Raw genomic sequence first — 16,435 nt, 5'->3', positions numbered from 1 at the left:
GTGAAAACCCCTCTGTGTACACAGCTTTTATGAGGAATTTTGCTTCTTCACATTTTAAAGAAACTGTGTATCTTAAAATATACATTTGGAAGAATTGCAATCTGAATTCTAAGCCTTTAGTATTATTCTAGCACCACCATTTACTTCAATCCATCAAAATTCTGAATTCAGTTGAGACTTTGAACAAAAAAGCAATATTTTCAAAAGACTATTACACCTTGTGGTTTCTTTTTGTACATACACAATAATAAAGGTATGTTAGTCTAAACTAAACAATGAGGACACATGAAAAGATGCAGGACACTTCTAAAGGCTTAAGATCTCTTGCACTGTCCCTGAGGATACAATATGGACTAATTAATGGTTTAAATATTTAAAAATAATATTTGCAAGGTTTGCAGTAATATACAAGACCATCACACTTGCTCTGCACAATAGTGACCTCGAAATGGTCTCATTCTCCCCTCAGAGCTAACTACAGTAATTATATACAGATTTGGATAGACAGAGATAATTGATAAAATCGACCTTGAGGAGAGATCTAAAAACTCTTCAAAGTCCAACAATTCAAACTCAAGAAGGAAAAAAGGCAGGAGGATTATGGCAGCCTTCTGCATATACGGAATTAGCCAAACCCTTTTTTATAATAACACTGCCAGTCATGAGATACTGCTAACTCTTCTTGAAGAGAAGAGGAATGTTTCTCTAGGTCCTTTTTCTCCTGCCAGTACTGTTTTGTTTTTCTCCCTCTCTTCCCTGGCAGAAGGAAGGACTTTATCTGGAATAAGGGAATTGTCTCCTAGAAGTAAATACCCTCAGGAGGCCAGTGGTGTTGCAAGCAAAATGCTCAGCACAGTAGCAGCACATCTAGAAAGGGAAGGGAAGTGTTGCATAGCCATATAGCTGTGACAGGGTGGGAAAGAGTTCTTGCTGTGTCTTCTAGAGGCTTGTGTCTCAGGCAGCAAAACTACCAGAGGATGGTTTTCTTAGTTGAAGAAGAATGCTTGAAGTCATTTCAGCCTTACTTGACTTGAAAGTGGCATGGAAAATTACATGTGCTTGTGTCTGATTCTTGGTGAGAGTCAGTTTCTCAGGCAAGGGTTTGGGTATGTCTGGCACTGGAAAATGGGAAGCTGTGGTATATGTGATGCTGTTGTTCTTCCACACCCAAGGACCTATTGCAGATTTGAATGTACTTTGTGCCACCAAAACATCAGGGAGTTCTGGGCCCTGGATCCAGCTTGTGAGCTCAGTTCATTGTACTGAACTTTGCTGATCTAATCCTTGTCATGCTTGGAGCATAAATCAGTTAGTAGTTATGCAAAGACTACAGGCATTGCTGGAATAGGAAGAGATGCAAATTGTCTCTGCTGCTCTCAGATTCAGATTGGAATTGTCATTAGCTGCAGCATAATGCCTTCTTTTCAGCTCTTTAGGTACAGCCCAGGAGAGAGGTTTTGTTGGACTCTGTGTGTGACCCTGGTCCTGAAAGTTCCTGTGGTCCCATGTATATACAGTTCTTCTTCCTCTTTGCTTCATTTATGGCAGGTCCTCGGCAAGCACAGTGCAAGGCGATGGAGGAGTTAGTGCAGGTCAGTGGTTTTGTAACCACAGAATAGATGATCTTCATTTTGTAACTGGCCTTTTAAATGTTATTAATTCCCCATTAAGTATGTGTGATGTTCCTCTCATATTAGTACAGACGTAGTTGGTGGTTACAATACCTCTGGATGTTCTTCCCTAGTTTGGGGAAGGAATTGGCTAGAGATATTGTGGTTTCATTGGACAAGAGCAATGAGAAAAGAGACTTTTGACTTAATTTGATGTCCTGTAGTGGTACAAGACCCCTGTGAGTTCTCTGCTCCTTGGACTCAAAGCAACTGCCTGTGTAGGTCGGTCTGTAGTCTCACTCTTCTAGATAGGTTCTTCTGGATTTCCTCTTTCTGCAGAGTTCAGAGATACTGGTATTCAAGTTATTAACTTCCTAAAAATGTATTTTGAGGCTACCTATTTGTATTCCTGTATAGCAAGGATTAGAAATGAAATGGTTGTTACTGCCTTGTCTGCGTAAGCCTAGAGCTATAAAGACAGATAAGAGAGGGAGTTCTGTGTACAAGAAATTCATCACAGAAGAGTAAGGGAAAAGCTGAAGTTACATGTCAGAAATATGTAGTAAAGTAATACTAATAAATGTTGATATATGACACTAACAACACTTTTAGAATATTGCTGGGTTTTCTCTAAGTTTTTTATCTTAGCCATTGTTTTACTTGAATTTTTTTAGTTCTAATGGAAAAAAGATTGAGCTACCATAAAGGCAGCATGAAGAATCCCAAGAAAAAATAAACGCTTAGTCCATGTTTCATGGAGATTAAAGCTTAAAATTTGATGAGTTTTGTCTAGTTTTGTTGGTGGTGGTGGTGGTTGTTTTTTGACCATTGCTACCCAGTAGAAGTAGCATTTGAACCAAGTTTCCAAGTAAAATACAATTTTCAGTCTTTGACAAAGAAGAGTGACTTGTCTGAAAAGCAGGTAGAATTCACCATGATTCATGCTGGATCTTTTGGACAGTTTCACATAAAACCATGATGTGTGTCATTCAGATAATGGTGACAGCTCATTTTCCTGAAATTCTCAGATTTGTGAAGTTGTGCTTTGGGATCAGTGAAAGTCACAGAAAAATGCCTCTTGTGTGTGGAAGACTCTCATTCACTTCAGCAGAGTGCCAACATCTGTAGTTGGCAACTACTTTGCTTCCTTTTTATGGCTGCTGGTCACAGCTGTAATTTCTGTTTTGAAAGGTTGTTTAAGTTAGGTGTACTCCAGGTAGGGAACTATTCATACCTTTTCTGCAGGGGCAGCTCAGTTTTGAGCAGCAGCTGGGAAGAGCCTTGTGCAGAGCTCTAGCAGCCCATGTGGAAAACAAAACCTTGTGGTGTGCTGTTAACATATAACATCTTGTGAAGTGTTTTTTTTTCATAAGGGTGAGCTCAAACTGCCTGGTTGACTTACATTTTCAAGAATTACAACATTTACTAGAATTCCAATAAGAGAGATTCCCAACAAGTGTTGTCCCTGTCATTATCTATAGTAGGATTGATTTATCCATTCCAAGACAGGCTTTAAGTGAGTGTTTATCGAGTACACGCTGGGGTTTTTTTCCTGTGGTTAAATTACAGTTTTCATGGTTAAGATGGAAAAATACTTCATTGTAAAGATCATAGCTGCTTTAGAGGAGTGGATCAGGATGCATAAGTACAGCTGTTGCTGTCTCTGTTGCAGTCTATGCTAATTGTTAGCAAAGGTACTGTACAATGAGATTTGATTTGTTCTAGGTTGTCTTATTGAGATTCCTTACAAATACCCTGCAGAGCTCAGGAAAATCACTGCTCTACTTACATATGTATGGCCATGGCTCCTTGAGCGTGGATTCGTTTTGCCCATCACTTTCATACCAAAATGCCTTTCCATCAAGGTGCTCGTGAAACCTACAGTGACTTTGATCTCAGAAATAATTTCCTTGGATATTTTCCCTTTTCTTGGATCTGGAATGATCACTGTGTTGCAGATTAGCGATCGTCTCACCTGGGGAGTATGCCAGGAGTCAAAGTTTCAAGTTTTGTTATTCTGTTGTATTTTAGGAATGTTGAGGATTTTGTTACTGTTCTCCATAGCCAGTTTGTCTTCAAAGTGATTGTGAGTAACTTGGAAAATTTCCCAACATTGAAAAGAGAAATGATGATTGCTGAAAATAAAGAGCTCTATGGGAGCTCAGGTATTTCAGCCCTGCTGTTTAGTCCACTCATCTATTGTTTCTACTCAGTTGCTGGTGTTGCTTTGCAGCTGGAGGCAGCTCAGTACTCCAAATCTGCTTGAATTAAAAATTACAAATATTGCAGATATTGCTCATTTCTAAACTCTTACACCAGTACAAATACATAGATTGTGCATGTTTTGAATGGTTTTGCTTTATGTGAATAACAGTAGTGAAATCCAAACTAAACTTGTTCTTGACAGATCTGCCTTTATCAGATACCTTTTATTAAATGCTCATACAACCTCACATTGTATGCTGCAAAATGCAACAGTCCTTTGGGTGTATTTCTACTTGAAATCTGTCTGAAAAATAAGTTATTTTTCCATAAATTTTGTTTATGTATTTTGTTCGTTTGGATTTTTTTTGTAAATGGCAGTGTAAATGTAACAGAATTTTTTCAAGCTTACTAAACATTCTCTAAGGATTTTCTGCAGAAAGTGCCTCTGCTTAGTTTTGTCAGTCTGTTAGCAGCCTCTTGTCTCACAGCACATTTTTAACCCTCCTCATGAGGAAAACACCACGATCCTGCAATTTCTTAGTTAGCGCTGCATGGGCTCCACGTGGTCATGGCACTGATGGAGGTCAGAGGGAGGATTGAGCCAGTTAGCTTGATCTCATTCCCTCTTACTGCACAAGGCAGAGGGTTTGCTGCCACATCACAAGGACAAAGCCCCTGTGATTTTTAGAGGGACCAGCCTGCTTTTCATGGGCTGAGCAAGCCATTGCAGTGTTTTGACAGACACCACCTGAATTTGCTAGCTAGTACTTTTAATCCTCTAGCCTTCAAATTATTCATAACATACCAATTTCTGTGCCAAGGTTGCTATAAAGAAATATACTAGAGTATAAAACTCAGTTTTCTTTTCAAATGGTCAATATCCAATACATTTCACTACTAACAAATCCTATTGTATTGCATGATGCAAATTCATTTTCGAAGTAAATTTCATAAGATGGGATGAGTCTAGAACAGAATAAAATAAGTTTATGTCCATATTCCTTATCTGTGGTATATTATGATAGTTTAACAGAAATGAGCTCTCTTGGTAATGTGCTTTTTCTTTCTTCAAGATTGTAACCTTAGAATCAATACAAGGTATTTAAAGTGTGTGTTTCTATCACAGTATCTCCAAAAGTGAGATTTTTTTGGTGATATACACCAGTGGATTTAAAATAATGGTAAAATGATTATACAGTAATAGGAATTTATTAGTTTCCTGTACATTTCCACTTCTATTCTCTGGGATTTGTAACACTGTAGGACATAATTTTGGATGCAGATTTGATGCTGTGAAAGATTTGCTCAATCAAAATGCTTCCAAGTACAAATTTTGTACATCATTGTAGATGTACTTATGAGAATTTAATTCTGGCATTTACAGAAATGCTGGTGACATCAATCTGAGAATGTAATTTAACTCTTTTCTCTGTGGTTTACGAAACAGGATACTGTTTCCTAATGGAGCCTGAGTATAGAGGCTGTGTTGTAAGGCGTAAATGCTGACAGTTTTAACATGTAAATGGCCTGTAGAAACCAGCTTCTTTTCGATAAGTTATCATCTAAATGAATACTGGAAAAGAAGCCCAATCTCATACAGTTTTAAGTGCCATGCCAACCATAGTTTTAAAACAATGATTGCCTGTGGGAAGAGGTACATGTATGCTGGGAATGTACCCATTGAAGCACTTGGTAACTGCTTTTTTGTGGGTAAAAAATATCATTGAGGATTCTTTGGTTTTGCCATGTCCATGTGATTTTCCTCTCGCATTGTTAGTATTAAAGGCTGTTTAATAGGTTTTACAAAAATTCTCTGAACTGGACAATCAGTAACCTTTGCCTGTTATTTGGGCCCCCAAAGCACAAAATTCTTGTTTATAATTTTTTTCTGCAGAAAACTTTATGACAACAGACAAATCAGTAGGCAAAGCCCTAATTTCTATTTTGTAGCTGCATAATTTTCTTTTCTGTGTTCAAAACTGTAATAATTACTTAACATCACTGCTATATAATTCTTGGTAATAATTTTATGTTTCTGAAATTCTCTAAGTATCCCTTTATTGCATATTGAGAAGATAATTTGTTATGACAGATGCTGACTGTGTTTTTATTTCATCTGTTAAATGATATTTTGGGCTTGTTCACCTAGAGAAACTGATAATATAAGAGGTGTCATCCTTTATTAGACAGCAGTAAATTCAGAGGAAAGGATTAATGAGACACTGGAAATGGACATAGACTGGATATATTTCTGAGCAGGAGTCTAGAAATAAAGGTGTGGGATTTATATGTGTTAGCATTCTGTATCTTTTTTGTATGTGGTTTTCACTAATAGAAATTATTTTACTGAAGCATCAGCCGACCTCTTCCAGCTTGCATTGGACCGTAAAATCCCCTGAGAGTAGCTAAGTTGCAGCTCTCCCAAGAACATGACAAAGGTCAAAGCCTTTAAAATGCTACAAGACTTAGGAAAAAAATATCTTTCCGAAGCTGCCTTAAGTGTGTCTAAATACCTCCTTAATAAACATGGCAAACAGTTCTCTGGAAAATTAAACAGCCAAACTTTTGCACAGTGTAATAATATATATTATAAGGCAGTTAAGGAGGTTGTAAGGAGGTTAATCAGATTAAGTAGCTAACCATGTACAGCTCTGTAATTTTACATGGAGTGAAGGTGCCACTTGCTGTGTGGTTCCCTGATTTACTAACAGGTGATGCAATGGTCTCACAAGGGGCTGCAGCTATTTCCTGTGTTAAACCTAAACCAGTGTGCTCAGACCAGGGTGGAAAGATACTTTACTTTCCAATCAGCTGTTCCAAAGGCACCTGGAAGAAGTGGTGGTTGAGTTGCTGTGGGCTCAGTTTGTCTGGACCCATGCAAAAAAAGCCTTTTGATACTGAAGAACTCTGTGAACAGATTTCCTTTTACAGTTCCAGCTGTGCTACTGGAGCAGACTGCCCAAACCCTTGATCACTTCTCTTGACTACAAGTGTGAGAGTAACAAATTTCTAATATATTTCCAAGGAGAACCTGAGTAACTAAAATATGCTGAGTTGTTTGGTCTTTGCTAACTTTAACTGCCTTGGGATAGGGAGCTCTAACAAGAGCAGCTGCAGCTGCTCTCAGTAGCTGGCAAGCACCAACACAGCTGTTGCAAAGTGCCTCCGTCCACATCCTTGCTGTCTTTGCGGCTGCAATTAAAGATCTGACGATGGGGCCTTGTCTGATTCCCAAGTAATGCCAGCTCAGCATCAGGCGGCCACTGCCCACATCTGCAGTCAGCACCGACCTTGAAGACCTCATCAGACCTGAACTGCACTTGCTGCCTTTGCTGCGCTGGTACAAGGCAGAGCAAAAACAAGGGAGGGCTTGGGTCATCCTGGTGAGCTCAGGCTTGTGGGTCTCATAACGAGACCATGCTGTCCAGGCAGCTTGCGTTGTCCCCTCATCTTCTGCTGGCTGTGGTTAGAATTTGTGTTTGTGAATTCTGTGCAGCTATTGCTGAACACAGACAAGACCTGGAGGAGGACTTTGTTTTTACCTGCTGAAGCACCTGAAGATATGGTTATTCATGCATGGTTGTTTGTACTACAAGGTTAAGAGCAGTACTAGTGGGTCTACAAGCAGCTCTAGGGTGATGTCAGTCTTGGATGATGTAACTGTTATTTTCACATATGTCAGTAAGTAGAGATTAAACAGGCATAAAACCAAATCACCTGTTAAACACTGTGATCCATACCATGGTTCAGAGGACACAATTACACTGTTTGTACACTTAGGGATTACCTGAATTACAAACTCTTACACTGTGATTGTTTTATGAATTGGCTGGATTTACAGTAAGCCAGTAAGTGAGAATTAAATGAAAAAGTTTTCAATGTAATTTGTTCTGACCTTGAATTTTGTGGTATTTGAATTATGTAAGCAGTAGATTAGGTTTATTTAGAAATCTGAATCCCTTTGCCTTCAAGAAATGGTGTGTAGTCTGTAATCCCTTCAGCAGGACTCAAGAAAGGAACATAATTTCATCCATACCTGGGATGTAAGTGCAGTATGAACAATTTTAGCATAGTTTGATGGTCAGTAACAGGCTGTTACTAAGTTTATCATGGTACTAAGCATAATATTCAACTCTGTTGCAGTTACCTTGTGTCTCTGTGTCTCTGTACTATGTCCAAGGTGTTTGTATTTATGTATTTGGATGTCTTTCATTCAGCTGAACTCTACTAGTTCTGCTTCAATCCAACCTTAAAAAAAAATTCTGTCTTTCACACAAAAAACTAATGCAATGAAGTAGTTGAATATTTGTTGCTTGTCATCACTATTTAGGAATTGGTGCTCATTTAGCTTGTATAAGATAGATAGCAGCTTTACTGAGTGGAAGAGTGTCATGCCCAAGCCAGCAAGCGCTGACTTCTTCAACAGCTTGTAGATAGGTAGATGCATGACAGAATTTTCTTCCAAGCATTTAGGAATTTTGGATTAAAATACAGTTTTGATGCTTAAAGGTGATTCTAAATATTCTTGTTAGTGTCTAAGAGACCTTTGAAATACCAGTCTTCACCCACCACTTTGTAATTTGCTATCTGAAAGTAATTTTCATTGAAATACGGCACCTTCTTGTCAAAGGTAGTACAAAAGCTTCAAAGATATGGACTGGCTTGCATGTGGTTCTCACTGTAAGGAATAAGAGTCTAAATTGGCTAATACAGTTCACAGCTGATCACAGCAACAGAAGAGAACAAAACATGAAAGGAATAGTCTAGAATCGCTAGTGCGAACAACAGCATAGTGATTAAAAGTATTTAGAGAGGATTTCTTTGTGATATAATGGTCCTTTGGAAAAGTTAGAAATTTTTTTACCCCACAGTTCTTCATTGTCATATCTGTGGGCAATTAGAAGGTGCTTCTCTGGATTTCTTAGATGGAAGCTTGCTTTGGTATCTATTAAATCCCAGATTAGAGTATGAACGTCAATGTGAAGGTGATGGTATTAGCTGTGGTCAATACAGCATTTTTTTGTAATTCTGCAATGTGATCTTTGTGTGTACAACATAAATAAGATAACCTTAAAAATATTTTATTGCATTTCCAAGTGATAAAAGCACCATGTGTCTGTGCCTGTGGCAGTGAAGTACTCATCTTCTTAGCCTGACACTCATATTTTGATTGCAGTCCCTGTCATGGTAACACTGGGTGATTGGTTGGTCTGGGGTTTGCTGCAGTGCAGCCCCTCCTGTTGTCCACTGACTCTGATGGACTTTTACTGGATCCAGCAGCATCTTGTATGAGATGGAGAACAGTCACTGGGTTCTGCACATAGTTGTGGTGGGATAGGGAGCTATGGAACTTGGATTTGTTAATCACATTTTTAATCATTCTCTGAAAAGAGTCACCAAGTGCTTGTTTTATAGCCAGGACCTAAATATATTATGCTATTAGAAAATGGAATATGAGACCCATCAATTTAATTCAAATGACTTGTTGAAGTGCTTGTGTTGTAAACACCACAGCAGATGTTGTGCTCATAACTTTGAAGACGTGGTGTGTTTTAAGTACTTCACAAGAAGATGGTTTTATTCCATTCCTTCTTACCAAGGTGTTAAGGAAAAGGTGGTTTAGATAGTTTTTGTAACTGTTTGTATTATTCCTGTCCCGTATCAGATTATTCAGCTAGGCAGTCAAGGAGAGTGAGGTCTCCTGGTAATCTGGCAGTAATGCTGGTAGGAATTAGAGAATTGAATGCCCAACTGAATATTTCCTAAGGAATATACAAAGATAATACAAAAGTTTTTGATATGGAGATTTGAACGACTCAGTGGTCACTTGCATCCTCCAGCCTAGGGAAGGAGGCTGGAGGTACAACTCCTGCTTCTGCTGCTGCAGGAGTTCCTTGTCTTGGGAGATTGGTGGGGCTGCAGTTGTGGGGCAGAGCTCCTTCTGCTGGCAGATCCCCTGACTGGCTGAGTCTTGAGTGTTGCTGTTTACCTGCAGGCCAATCTTTTCACATTTGCTTGGATATCTGCCATTTAAATTATTTTGTGACCTTCTAGAGTCACTGAAAACAAAAAGACTATAGCAGTTTTTATGCAGAAACCCATACTACATCAGCTACTGCTATTCTAATAAATTTCGAGCTTAGCAAACCAGTATTTGTTTGGCCTATGTTTTATAGATGGTACCATGATACATGTGCTTATGTGCATAATTACAGATAAAGGCATTAGATGACTCAATTTTTTGCTGTTGTTGTTGCTTAAGGACTTTTTTGAGTAACTTCAACACAGTTCTGAAGACCTTTAGCTAATGCTCAGACATTTACACGTATGCAATTAAATCTTAACTATAGCTTTGAACTTAACTTGGGTTACACTAACTCTTCATGCTGCTTAGCCTGCTCAGCAAGAAAAACAATATTACCATCAAGTGAGTAATCATTTTATCACAATACCAGAAAATTAACTTTTAAAATGTATGCTGTTTTCAGCAAATCATACTGCAGACTGACTTACCTACAAGTCCACAAAATAAATTAAGTGGCAGCTTTCTGAGAACATGTGTGAAGACTCACCTGTGGGCGAACAGCAACACTCCCACTACAAGTCAAGGGATCTGTGAAGAGATCTGTCAGATACTTTTGATAAGTTCTGAGGCATTAATTGTGATCTTGTTTTTGTTAGATGCTCCTGCCTGGTACAGAGTTAACATAATCTCATAATCTTAAAGCATTACTGTGAAGAAAAATATAAAGTAGTACGTATCTGTATTTGCATAATATCTATATTTGTATAAAAACGTGTGTCTAAAATCTGTTATATATTTGTTTTCATACTGCAGAGGTAAAACTGTTGAGACACCTTCCCAGAAATACCTGACCTTTTTTCTCAAAAACTACAGGGCTTATATGTGTTAATTTCTGTGGATACAGTCTCAGTGTCTTGCAGTCTCTTGCTCAAACCCAGTAGCATTCTTCAAGTGGAATTTGAAGGTTTTGTACATTTTTCCAGAATTGCTAAACATCTGTAGTCTGCTTTGAGGAGCAGTTTTACCCAGGAGCTTTGCTAGGTGTTTGGCAATCTCAAGCACGCTTGCTCTGTGTATTTAATCAGACTCCACAGCGCATGCCTAGAAATTCCTCATTTCCAGTAAACATTGGATGGAGCTGTGTGTGCATGGAATGCTGTAACAGCCTGGAGTGCTGGACTCGCTGAACCCATGGTACTTTGTGCATAAACACCAATTCTGGATTGGACTGCTGCTGCTCTGCCAAAAATCCCAGATCTTTCTTGGAACAAAGTTTTCCAAGATCTTCAATTTTTCCAAAGACTAAACTTCCTACATCAGTGCCTTGGCTGTGAAAGAATAGTCTCAAATTTGTTTTTCCCACCTTCCCACCCCCCAAACATACAAAGCATTCATCTGCCAAACTCTCACGAGGTTTTCAAATGCCAAGGATTTGTGAGCAGTCTTTCCTAGATATGTGTGTGCTTATATATATATATATGTATATTATATGCTGTATGTGTGTATACCCAGTGGGGTATGAAATAAGTTATTATGATAAATGACCCTTCTGAATTGTCTAACTTGTTTGTTTATTTGTTTGTTTTCAACAGGCAGAAATACTTAGTGTGCTCAGTCACAAAAACATCATTCAGTTCTATGGAGCTGTCATTGAACCTCCAAACTATGGCATTGTTACAGGTAAGGATTTTTGTCTGACCTTTTTCTCGACTCTGTAAAGCTACAATGTTACAAGGTTATCTCCAGTGTTACCCAATTACAGTGTTTTGCTAATTGTTCTGGTCTTTTTTAAATGTTAAGAGTGCTTGGCACTACCTGCCTCAATGTAATTGGGAGTGCTGGAGGTGGGAACCAGGCTGGGAGCATAGCTGGAGGCAGCATGAGGCAGGTGAGGCCTAGGGTGTTCTTAGTGCACAAATACAGGACTCCTTTTAACAGTACCTTTCATTGTGTTCTTGTGCCCTGTTTGGAGAATTGCTTTCCCATTCTAATTGGTGTGTCACAAAAGTAGAGGTTTTCATGATATGAAGTTCTGACTGGTTCTGTTCTGGAAGGAAGGTGGGCTGGGTGTCTGCTCAGAGCAAAGCTGCCCCATGAGTTCTGCCTGCACTGAAAGTAGGAGAATTTGCATTGTGAGGTTCACAATGGGAGGAGTTTGAAATAGAGTCAAGGGTTAATAAGGCATTGTAAGACAACTCCCTTTGTACATGGAAAACTAGGTTTTGTTTGTTTTGATATTCCTGGAATTATGCAGAAGTTGCTTTTTGTGGTATTGTTGAGGTATTTTGTTGGTGGTTGTTTTTTTTCTGTCACCATTTTAAGCTTCCTGCTCTTAGCTTGGGAGATGGTCCAGATACAGAATTTTCTCCCTTTACTGTATGAGACAAACTACCTAAGATAGAAGTAGAAAGTAAACCGAAAGCAAAGAAATTTCCCAACTACTCAAACAAATGTTTGAAGAGATAAAACTCGTGAAAGTGTGGATTAGGAGGCATGTTTTGGCCTGTCTGTAACTTTCAAAGCTCAGTGTGAAGAGTAGTCTTTTGCATGTGGCACAATCTAATACCAATTTGAGTCACTGCTGGTCAGGTTTTTGTTGGTTGGTGGTCAGAACTCGTGAAAATTCACTGTCTCTTAGACTTCTGCTTATCACAGCAGGTGGCAGTGTAATCTGAAATGCAGCACGTTTCAGGGCGTGGGGAGCTTTGCTTACTGGAGTATCAGCCTACTGCAGGTCATGGTGTGGCAGACAGCATTCCAGAGGTGCATGGGGTGACCACAGTCTGCACCACTTAGAAAGGCACTGATGATGTCATATAGACAGGAATTTGAATTCCTTCTGGAAGCAATAAAATTAATAGAAAGCTAATAAATCCAGCAATGTAATTTTACTATCCTTTTTAATATAAGTGTAAACCAGCAAGGAGAGTAGTAAAGGTGAGGTGTAATCAATGACCTGGGATGATGTCTAGATCAGAAGACCTCAGCTTGATCTCACAAAGATCAGGGTTTGGAGGACGTATGACCTGCTTACCAGTCACAGGGCAGACAGCAACTAAAGTAATTCACTGTGCTGTTGAGAATGGGGACTCTTTAACTGCCTGTGAGATAGAGACTACAGTGTGTAGTTCAACAGCTTTGTTCCACAGGGAACTCTGATCACACCTGGTTGAAAAAGAAAGAGGTTTGGGGATTTTTTAGCAAGCTGTTGATTCTCCGTGCAACTTCTAAGGAGACTGGAGTCCTGTGGATTGGAATGGAGGCAAAGCTCCCTTTCCCTACACCATTTTCAAATGAGAGAGAATGGTTACTGATAAAAGAAATGTTGATTACACTTCAAATGTCTTTTAGAGGGATTTTCACTTTGTGATCTTCTGGATGGCCTTCAGTGTTGCAGACAATCCTGTGTTTAGTTAGAGATTTGTTTCTTGAGAGAGAAAATCCCAAATAAGAAGAAATCGTGAGAAGTTAATGTTTCTTCAGAGTGATGGAGATGAGAGCATTCAGCCAAGTACTGGCATGTACTGAACATTACCTGCATGTAATGTCTCATGTAGGATTGTTAAGGAGTTTTCTGAGAAGGGCTACAGCTGGAGTTAAAAAAATGTTTTCCTCCTAGGATGTATGTCAGTGTTCAGCTCATCCTGCTGCCTGGTGAGCTGCTGTCATGGATCCCATCATTCTAGATGTTACTGACCATCTCTGTCAGCAGCAATCTCAATATGTGGCTTTCAGATATGGCTTTTGGCCACAGCTGCCTCATCCCAAAAGGTTCTCAGAGCTTGTGCCCCCAATGCACAGAACCATATGTCTGCCACAGCATCACAGGGTGGGCCCAGTAAGGCAATCAGAGCTTTTTTTTCTAAAGCAAACATTTCTTTTCCATTATTTGCAAAACATTGTCCTTGCAATAGGCTTTCCAAATCCACAAGGTCCTAGTAAATATCTGTGGCACAGTAACTGTATGGAAGAAATACTAACAGTGGGGCTTTGTTTATTGAAGCTTACTTGCCTCTGTTCACACAAAGTGGCAAAGGGCTGAAGGAGCTGAGCTGTCCCCTGACCCTGATGGGTCGAATTATGCATTGTAAAGGCATGCAAAGCATGCAGCCAACCTGTTCCTGAAGAATCCATTTATAAGACAGATGATGACATCATGGGTAAAAAAAGCTTCTGTTTTAATTGTGGAAATGTGCGGGTCAGCAGCTTACTCCTCTGTCGGTGACATCAGAAGCAACATGTCTGTCCTTTCAGTGGGAGGCTGTACAGCAGGGATCCAAAGCTCACTTGCCACTTGAGTGTTTACTTTCACAGGACTTGCTATTTTCTCCCTCTTTCATTTAGCACTGGAGTCTTCCCATCTGACCTGCCACATTCTAGGCTGCAGATTCAGTTTGGTCTCGGTGTCTTTCCCCACACAGTGATCTCCCAGTGTTTTTTATTTTTTTTGGTTAGGAACAATGGAAATTCTTGTATGCATTTACACCATCATGTATCAATCATTGATTAATATTATTATTTTAAAAAATCATATACATTTGATATAGTCTTAAAGGCAATGATTTTGTGGCTGCTTTGAAATAAAATGAAGATTTTGAGAGTCTTCTAGATAGGTTCTAAATTCTGCCTGAGAAGCACATTGAATAGCCTTGGGAGAGAGGGACAAAAGGCTTAAGTTGCTCCTTGTATCCCCCTGCACTGGGTGGCATCTGTCTACCCTGTCATTGCAAACAGATAAAAGAAAATGTATCAGCTGTTTCATCTTATGAACCTCCTGTTGTGTTTTTGGTGAAACAAATTCCAAATAAGATAAAACTTATTTCTATTAATATTTCATATTAATAGATACTGAGCAGAAGAGCTACAGGCTTTAAACTGCTGTAGATGACCTGCAGCACAAGAAAATCTGTCCTGCTTATCACAGGGTTAGCCTTCTGGTTTCATCCTTCTGTTTTTTCATGAACAAATTATTTGATCTGCTGTTTTGTTTCTCCATGGGGAAATAGGAAACTTTCTACTTGCAAACTCTTTCTTTGTAACAAAACATTATATATTTAGCATGTGGCTTTACTTAAAAAAATAAATTAAAAATAGTGTTTTGTTATGGGGCATAATTTATACACAGTACTGCTTACAGTGGGGAGTATCCTCTGATTTTGGAAACAATAAAATGAATCTGATACCACCAAACTCATCTGTTAATTGTTCTTTGATTAAATGTGGTTAATTCACTGTTTAAAAAAGTAAGAATTTTAGGTTATATGAAAGTGGTACTGTAGAAATTTGAGTTGTCTCCAGTTTCACACCTAAATATCTGTAGGGCTGACTAGCTTGTTATTCCTGCATTAAGCCCCGCAACTCTGACAGTCAGACTGGATTCCATCTGCCACAGTTCCAAACATCAGTGGGCCCCAAATGCCCTTGTTTGTACCCCAGAATTCTGCTGTGGGATTCTGTAGGTATAGTTATGGGAAATTAAGAGAAACATCTGCTTGTCCTGAACAAGGAGCTTGCACAACCTTTTACTCTGGAATTTGAACTGCTTTGCCTGATCTTTCTTGATGCCAGGCCTTTCTAATGCCTTTTCATTTTGATGCCTGTTTTTCTATGTGATTACACTTTTTAATTTGTCTTTTTTATTTTTTGTTAGTAGTCGCTTATGTCTGCATTGGTATAGTCAGATAAACTCTCTTACTGTACTGGTAATAACTTTAGGCTGTTGAATGCAAATTCTTTGTCATTCAGCCAGAGGACTGCTTTCTGGAACTGGTAGAGTTTCTATTATGTCTTTCAAGCTAGGTGCAATGTTTTTAAATATCTTGGTTTTTTGTTGTTTTTTTCTTTTTTAAACAGAGTATGCTTCTGCTGGCTCACTGTTTGATTACATTAATAGTAACAAAAGTGAAGAGATGGATATGGATCATATCATGACCTGGGCCACTGACATAGCTAAAGGTAAGCAAGAAGAGTGGCATATACTGCCCTACACAGCCAGCAAATGTACAGCTTCCTTAGTCAGGAAAGCTTTCCTAATCTTCCTTATTGAGATGGTAAGAAAACCAATCAAACATATATAAATGAAAAAAGCAAAATCCATTCACTGTTCTTTTCAATATATTCCTTGTTTATTATGAATCCAGAAATATTCTGGAGTGGAAATGGCTTCTGTGAGCCAGTTCTGGTGTGCCCTTAAGTCCCAAGAGGATAATTTGCTGATGTAGTGTAATTATGAGGTAAAGTGCATAATTACCCTTACATTTGATTTGATTTGGGGCATTTAAGGAAGCTAAGGACTTATTCTCAGCAAACATACTGAAACTCTTCATATAATAATGTAGAATAAGCTGTTCCATCCTTTTTGTTCTGTGTGACTGACCACACAAGAATTAGTGTAAACTAATGAAAAAAAAGTAAATTCATATCTGGCTTAATTGTGTAGACACCTCCTTAACTATATAGTTAGAGAAAATAACTACATATGATGTTAAAACCCATTAGCATATCCAGATAGATGCTTTGAGAGATAAGTGAGCTTTGGTTAGTGCTTTTTACTCAAAGTAGATTGTGGGAAGCTTTGGTTCTCCTTCAGCACGTC

The 16,435-nt window shown here is 38.8% G+C and overlaps 1 protein-coding gene across 2 annotated transcripts in view; it reads left to right on the top strand.

The window, feature by feature from the left end:
- Positions 1-16,435, top strand: part of MAP3K20 (mitogen-activated protein kinase kinase kinase 20) — an 89,881-nt gene that overhangs the window by 18,204 nt on the left and 55,242 nt on the right. For both annotated transcript variants that reach the window (XM_054277852.1, XM_054277851.1), the window contains 2 exons: positions 11,433-11,520; positions 15,694-15,795. In XM_054277852.1, the coding sequence (XP_054133827.1) occupies positions 11,433-11,520; positions 15,694-15,795 (190 nt within the window). The remainder of the gene's footprint in view (positions 1-11,432; positions 11,521-15,693; positions 15,796-16,435) is intronic.

Source organism: Melozone crissalis, unplaced genomic scaffold (assembly GCF_028551555.1).
Source record: "Melozone crissalis strain CALT ecotype California unplaced genomic scaffold, PUWL_Pcris_2 ptg000023l_1, whole genome shotgun sequence".
Lineage (NCBI taxonomy): Eukaryota > Metazoa > Chordata > Aves > Passeriformes > Passerellidae > Melozone > Melozone crissalis.
Note: the sequence above shows the minus strand (reverse complement) of the source record. Positions and strands in the feature narration are given on the sequence as shown.